Source organism: Oncorhynchus tshawytscha, linkage group LG27, assembly GCF_018296145.1.
Source record: "Oncorhynchus tshawytscha isolate Ot180627B linkage group LG27, Otsh_v2.0, whole genome shotgun sequence".
NCBI classification, from domain to species: Eukaryota; Metazoa; Chordata; class Actinopteri; order Salmoniformes; family Salmonidae; genus Oncorhynchus; species Oncorhynchus tshawytscha.
In genome coordinates this window covers 8803711-8811222 of record NC_056455.1, presented here as the reverse complement: position 1 = coordinate 8811222, position 7512 = coordinate 8803711, and the positions used below count along the sequence as shown (strand labels likewise).

At 42.3% G+C, this 7512-nt stretch overlaps 1 protein-coding gene across 1 annotated transcript in view; it reads left to right on the top strand.

The window, feature by feature from the left end:
• The first annotated feature begins 2013 nt into the window (after positions 1-2013).
• cavin1a (caveolae associated protein 1a) overlaps positions 2014-7512 on the top strand; it is a 31901-nt gene continuing 26402 nt past the window's right edge. Inside the window, exons 1-2 of the mRNA XM_024390161.2 lie at positions 2014-2262; positions 2403-2914. Of these exons, the coding sequence (XP_024245929.1) occupies positions 2405-2914 (510 nt within the window). The 5' untranslated portion in view covers positions 2014-2262; positions 2403-2404. The remainder of the gene's footprint in view (positions 2263-2402; positions 2915-7512) is intronic.

Below are 7512 nucleotides of genomic sequence, written 5' to 3'. Positions count from 1 at the left end.
ATAGTCAATTACTTTCTTCTTTGTTTTACCCATCTACCAATAGGTTCCCTTCTTTGCAAAGCATTGGAAAAGTTCCCTGGTCCTTTGTGGTTGAATCTATGTTTGAAATTCACTGCTTGGCTGAGGGACCTTACAGATAATTGTACGTGTGGGGTTCAGAGATGACGAGGTAGTCCTTCAGAAATCGTGTAAACCCTATTATTGCACACAGAGTGAGTCCATGCAACTTATTATGTCACTTGTTAAGCACATTTTTACTTATTTAGGCCATAACAAAGGGGTTGAATACTTATTGACTCAAGACATTTCAGCTTTTCATTTTTCATTCATTTGTAGACATTTCTAAAAACATCATCCTACATTATGCGGTATCGTGTGTAGGCCAGTGACCAAAATATTATTTAAATTTAACACATTTTATATTCAGGTTGTAACACAACATAATGTGGAAAAAGTCAAGGGGTGTGAATACTTTCTGAAGGCACTGTGTCTGACCATGAAGCAGAGGTTTGGGGCAAACAGAGCTATGTATTTATTCTAAATATATAGCTCTGGGGGGCAACTATACCAACACCTAGTAGTGTCTGTGATTGTGATGTGGCCCTCAATTGAATAAGTGCACTTACAAGACTAGATACTCACATATTTCCTTTTCTCTTTCAACAGCTTGTTGCTAGAGTGTGCAGATGGTCCTGTCCTGTGTGAGTAAGTTGGTCTCCGGTGTGCCCGTACATGTGAGATTGCTGGCCTGCCTAAGTGTGACTGGTCAAAAAAATGTACTACGGACCCTGTAATGAAGAAAATGTATATTTGGAAACAGGAATGGCCAGGAATGTAGAGTTGAGTGACTGACTAGTATTCACCTGGCAAGAATGTGTTAGCTTACTGTCATTGGAATTGATTGCTGAAAAATTACATTGTACAACTACACAATGTGGAGGGCCCATGAAGACAATATGCCCTCTGCTGGCGATCAAAAAAAAGAAGCATAAATCACCATACATCTTCCTCTTTATGCAAGACATGTAGCATCCCAAAAAAGAGAGTCCACATTGCTTTACAAGTAGATTTCTATAAGGATACGATATTCAGGTGAGGTCGGTTTGATGCGTCTACCACCGCCTACAGCAGAAACATCAATAACACTTGGACAAATATAGCAGATAAAATCAAATCAAATTGTTTTGGTCACATGCGCCGAATACAACAGGTGTAGACCTTACATTGAAATGCTTACATACAAGCCCCTAACCAACGATGCAGTTTTAAAAATGAATGAATTGGCAAAATGTATTTATCTTGACAATTCTGTGAACTGTCTTGTGCAAGTTTTAAATTGACACAATACCTGTTAGCAAAGAGGTCTGCTAGAGATGACGTGCAGGAGCTTGCAGGGATTTGTAGTCTTGCATGATGTCCACTTTGACACTAACTACCATTTTCAAATCTGAGAGTAAATAGAATATATTGATACATTCACCTTGTCCGAGAGATTTATATGGCTATCAAAACGTCACGCCAGGGTACGCCTACACAAAACACAGTCCTTATTTTAAATGTTTCTAAAATTCCCTATGGGAAAAGTGTATGGTGGAAAAACAATTGGAACCATTTCCCCGTTTGACCGCTAGGTTTTATGGGTATTATGACACCTCCACTGTCGGGCTCTATTCCCAGTTATAGAACATGTCTAGCCAAAACACTATTCTGACTAAACCATGTGGTATGATATTTGAAATGACAGATTTGATTAAATGAATTACGCAAGTGACTGGAGCTTCAAACTTTGCACTTAATCTGTGCCGGTTTGTGCCATTGTGTGCATGTTTGGCTCCTTCCCCTGCCTCCCCTCTGGAAGTCCCTATCATGGGGGCGGGGTCTGCCAGGCTCTGCCCAACCACTAGGGGTGGAGACAGGGGCTTGTGGTTGTTATACCCTCAGGCTGGGCAGGGGAAGGGGGTGGAGCCCCAGGAGCAGGCGGGTGGGGTGGGGTATAGTGGGGGCCGGGTGTAGGAAAGGAAAAGTTTGACTGGGTGGTATCACAGGGAGTCCCGTCATTTGAGTCAGGGTACACATGCCTCAGCAGTGAGAGGCTCCACTCCCGTTGGTTGGCCAGCATCCCAGGGTAGACGCAAAGACAGAAAGAGAGAGAGAGAGAGACTGAGAGGACTGAGAATAAGAGAAAAAGGAGGAAAAGAAAGACAGCAAGAAGACAAGTAGACTAGAAAGTGGGAAGAGGAAAAGCTCCAAAGAAGTGGAAGAGTAAGTGTCCCTTCATAGAAAGGAAAAGTATTTGGATTTGACTTTTGGTCAGGGTGGCCCCTTAAAGTTTGTTCTCCCGGTAGTCTATTTTTATCCTGAGTGAACGTGAGAGCTGAGCGGTGTGTGTTTGGACTTGACAGCCATGGCGGATCCAGCAGGCTTGCAGCAGGAGCGAGTGGCTCTGACCGAGGTGTCTGACGACGACGAGGAGGTGTCCCTGGTGGCCGCAGCGGTCCAGCCCGCCACCGACAGCGATGAAGACGACATTTCAGAAGAAGTGGACCTGGTGCTGGCCACAGGCTCGGGCACCAAGAGTGAGGCACAGGTCAACGGGGTCATGGTGCTGACCCTGCTAGACAAGATCATCGGGGTGGTGGACCAGATCCAGCAGACCCAGAACGGGCTGGAGGCCAGACAGCAGGACATGGAGAAGTCTGTTTCTTGCATCCAGGGAGAGCTGGCCAAGCTGTCCAAGAGCCACACTGACACGGCCAACACCGTCAACAAGATGCTGGGCAAGGTGCGCAAGGTCAGCGTCAACGTGAAGACGGTCCGCACCAACCTGGAGAAGCAGGCGGGCCAGATCAAGAAGCTGGAGAGCAACGAGAACGAGCTGCTCAAGAGACGGCACTTCAAGGTTCTCATCTACCAGGTGAGAGTGGGAAACGCAGGGGTGTGTGGTCATACATGTTTACCAACAGGCTCTGAGGACAGGCTGCATACTGGTGTGCTATCTGTATTTGACCAGTTTGCTACAGCAGGAAAGTAATCCTGCTGGAACAGGAAATGTGAAATAGTAAATGGATTACAATTCATGGACATTTTTGGAGGGGTTGATACCTTTTTAGTTAGGATAAATCAAGTCTGACATTTTTTAAGTGGGAATTACAAACTTTAGAAGCCTTTTTAAACCTTGAATACAATACAATTTTCATTTCCTGCTGTGCAGGAAAATTCTCTGCGGCAACAGAGTGATAAGATTAAGGTAGCATATATGTAGTTTAGTAATGCTTATCCATGAAAGATGGATACACAGCCACTTGTGTATGGTAGATTGTAGCAGTGGGTTGCGGTAGGCTGCTTCAGATGTGGGGTGGAGAAACCTTGTACAAGACCACTAGATTCCACCACGGGGTTGGGTGAATTCTCCATGATGCATGGGAAAATCATGAGCTGGTGCGAAATACACTCTGAACTTTATTATAACGTTACAGCAACTGTTTTAACGTTCTCTCACCAGAGTGAGTGGCTCCTCACTCAGGGATGAGTTTACCCTGGTACTGCTCTAGCTGGTATACTTGGCCAAAGCTATTCGGCCTCAGGCTTTCCATGTCCGGTGAGTTATTTAGGACCAGGGAGGTATTTAGACCAGTGAGCTATTTAGACCTGTGAGTTACTTAGACCAGTGAGTTACTTAGACCAGTGAGTTACTTAGACCAGTGAGGTATTTAGACCAGTGAGTTACTTAGACCAGTGAGTTACTTAGACCAGTGAGTTACTTAGACCAGTGAGGTATTTAGACCAGTGAGTTACTTAGACCAATGAGGTATTTAGACCAGTGAGTTACTTAGACGAGTGAGGTATTTAGACCTGTGAGTTATTTAGACCAGTGAGTTACTTAGACCAGTGAGTTATTTAGACCAGTGAGTTATTTAGACAAGTGAGTTAATTAGACCAGTGAGTTATTTAGACCTGTGAGGTATTTAGACCAGTGAGTTAATTAGACCAGTGAGTTATTTAGACCAGTGAGGTATTTAGACCAGTGAGTTATTTAGACCAGTGAGTTATTTAGACCTGTGAGTTATTTAGACCAGTGAGTTACTTAGACCTTTGAGGTATTTAGACAAGTGAGTTAATTAGACCAGGGAGGTATTTAGACCAGTGAGCTATTTAGACCTGTGAGTTACTTAGACCAGTGAGTTACTTAGACCAGTGAGTTACTTAGACCAGTGAGGTATTTAGACCAGTGAGTTACTTAGACCAGTGAGTTACTTAGACCAGTGAGTTACTTAGACCAGTGAGGTATTTAGACCAGTGAGTTACTTAGACCAATGAGGTATTTAGACCAGTGAGTTACTTAGACGAGTGAGGTATTTAGACCTGTGAGTTATTTAGACCAGTGAGTTACTTAGACCAGTGAGTTATTTAGACCAGTGAGTTATTTAGACAAGTGAGTTAATTAGACCAGTGAGTTATTTAGACCTGTGAGGTATTTAGACCAGTGAGTTAATTAGACCAGTGAGTTATTTAGACCAGTGAGGTATTTAGACCAGTGAGTTATTTAGACCAGTGAGTTATTTAGACCTGTGAGTTATTTAGACCAGTGAGTTACTTAGACCTTTGAGGTATTTAGACAAGTGAGTTAATTAGACCAGTGAGTTATTTAGACCTGTGAGGTATTTAGACCAGTGAGTTAATTAGACCAGTGAGTTAATTAGACCAGTGAGTTATTTAGACCAGTGAGGTATTTAGACCAGTGAGTTATTTAGACCAGTGAGTTATTTAGACCAGTGAGTTATTTAGACCAGTGAGGTATTTAGACCAGTGAGGTATTTAGACCAGTGAGGTATTTAGACCAGTGAGTTATTTAGACCAGTGAGGTATTTAGACCAGTGAGTTATTTAGACCAGTGAGTTAATTAGACCAGTGAGTTACTTAGACCAGTGAGATATTTAGACCAGTGAGTTATTTAGACCAGTGAGTTACTTAGACCAGTGAGGTATTTAGACCAGTGAGTTACTTAGACCAGTGAGGTATTTAGACCACTGAGGTATTTAGAACAGTGAGGTATTTAGAACAGTGAGGTATTTAGACCACTGAGGTATTTAGACCAGTGAGTTACTTAGACCAGTGAGGTATTTAGACCACTGAGGTATTTAGAACAGTGAGGTATTTAGAACAGTGAGGTATTTAGACCACTGAGGTATTTAGAACAGTGAGGTATTTAGAACAGTGAGGTATTTAGAACAGTGAGGTATTTAGACCAGTGAGATATTTAGACCAGTGTTTTTCAGCTCAGGACCTCGAGGACCTCTAACCGTACACATTTTTGCTGTAGGCCAGGACAAAAACACCTGATTCAACTCATTAGAGGGCTGGATGATTAGTTGACAAGTTGAATCAGGTGTGCTTGTCTGGGGGCAACAATAGAAATGTGTAAGGGGGTACTCAAGGACTGGAGTGGAGAAACACTGATTTAGACTACAGGAGAGGAAGCTAATTCTTGAGAGCCGAATGCTGATGCGATGGTGTAATTTTTCATTTGAGATGTGTGTGTAACGTATACTTACTTGTAAAACATAATGTCAAAGATTTCAACATTGGAGTTACGTGCATGTATCCCAATTTAGGATTCAGCCCTTTCTGAAAAACTCCAAACACTGTCTATCAACAGGAAATTATATAGCACATATTGGCTATCTATGTTAAGTGTGTTAGTTAGTACTGATACTCATCTTAGCCCCACTGGACACATACTGGTTGAATCAACATTGTTTCCACATAATTTCAATGAAATTACATTGAACCAACGTGGAATACATGTTGAATTGACGTCTGCCCGGTGCTGTAGTTTGCATGAAGAATGATACATGGAGTGAGTTCATTGACCTTTCCCAGACCATAGTGTCTTGTGGTTGACCAATGCGGCTAATGCTATATAAAGCCAGACCTGTGGGCCGAAATCATAACATGACACCATAAACACAGTAGTATCGGTGGTCCACATGTGATTAAGCCAACGCCCGACCTATGACGACTGATTGTGACAGATAGTTGAAAGCCTCAACTCAGTGTAAGATGAAGACGTCATTTTAGTCCTGAAGCGGTGCCATGCTGTCTATTCATCATGGCCTAACTGGCTGGAAAACCCACAATAAACGCTGTGTGAATATAGAACTGTGGAAAGAGTCAACTCTACTCTACTATAAGTAGTTGTAGCCTCCAACTATATGCTCTTCGCAAGGCTAACCAAGCTGCTTTCACAGCTGTTTCTTTTAATTCCGTGTATTTTTGTACTCACTTTCTGCATTACCATCGATTTCCAGAGTTACAATTTATTTGTTTACAGTATGCGCTTGGGGGAATTTATCTTCTCTTTACTTGAGCGTATACAGTGAGTGAAGATACAGTACATATATTGTTTCATGCTCAAATATTAACTTGCTTATGCCCTGGCATGTATTCCTACATTCCTCCCTTACATGTACAGTTGAAGTCGGAAGTTTACATACACTTAGGTTGGAATCATTAAAACTTGTTTTTCAACTACTCCACAAATTTCTTGTTAACAAACTATAGTTTTGGCAAGTCGGTTAGGACATCTACTTTGTGAATGACACAAGTCATTTTTCCAACAATTGTTTACAGACAGAATATTTCATTTATAATTCACTGTATCACAATTGCAGTGAGTCAGAAGTTTACATACACTAAGTTGACTGTGCCTTTAAAAATCTTGGAAAATTCCAGAAAATGATGTCATGGCTTTAGTCAATTGGAGGGGGACCTGTGGATATGTTAAGGCCTACCTTCAAACTCAGTGCCTCTTTGCTTGACCATCATGGGAAAATCAAAAGAAATCAGCCAAGACCTCAGAAAAAAATAGTTGACCTCCACAAGTCTGGTTCATCCTTGGGTGAAGTTTCCAAACACATGAAGGTACCACGTTCATCTGTACAAGCAATAGTATGCAAGTATAAACACCATGGGACCACGCAGCCGCCATACCGCTCAGGTAGGAGACGTGTTCTGTGTCCTAGAGATGAACGTACTTCGGTTTGAAAAGTGAAAATCAATCCCAGAACAACAGCAAAGGACCTTGTGAAGCTGCTGGAGAAAACAGGTACAAAAGTATCTATATCCACAGTAAAACAAGTCCTATATTGACATAACCTGAAAGGCCGCCCAGCAAGGAAGGAGGCACTGCTCCAAAACCGCCATAAAAAAAGCCAGACTACAGTTTGCAACTACACATGGGGACAAAGATCTTACTTTTTGGAGAAATGTCTTCTGGTCTGATGAAATAAAAATAGAACTGCTTGGTCATAATGACCATCGTTATGTTTGGAGGAAAAAGGGGGAGGCTTGCAAGCCGAAGAACACCATCCCAACTGTGAAGCACTGGGGTGGCAGCATCATGATGTGGAGGTGCTTTGCTGCAAGAGGGACTGGTGCACTTCACAAAATAGATGGCAACATGAGGAAGGACAATTACGTGGATATATTGAAGCAACATCTCAAGACATCAGT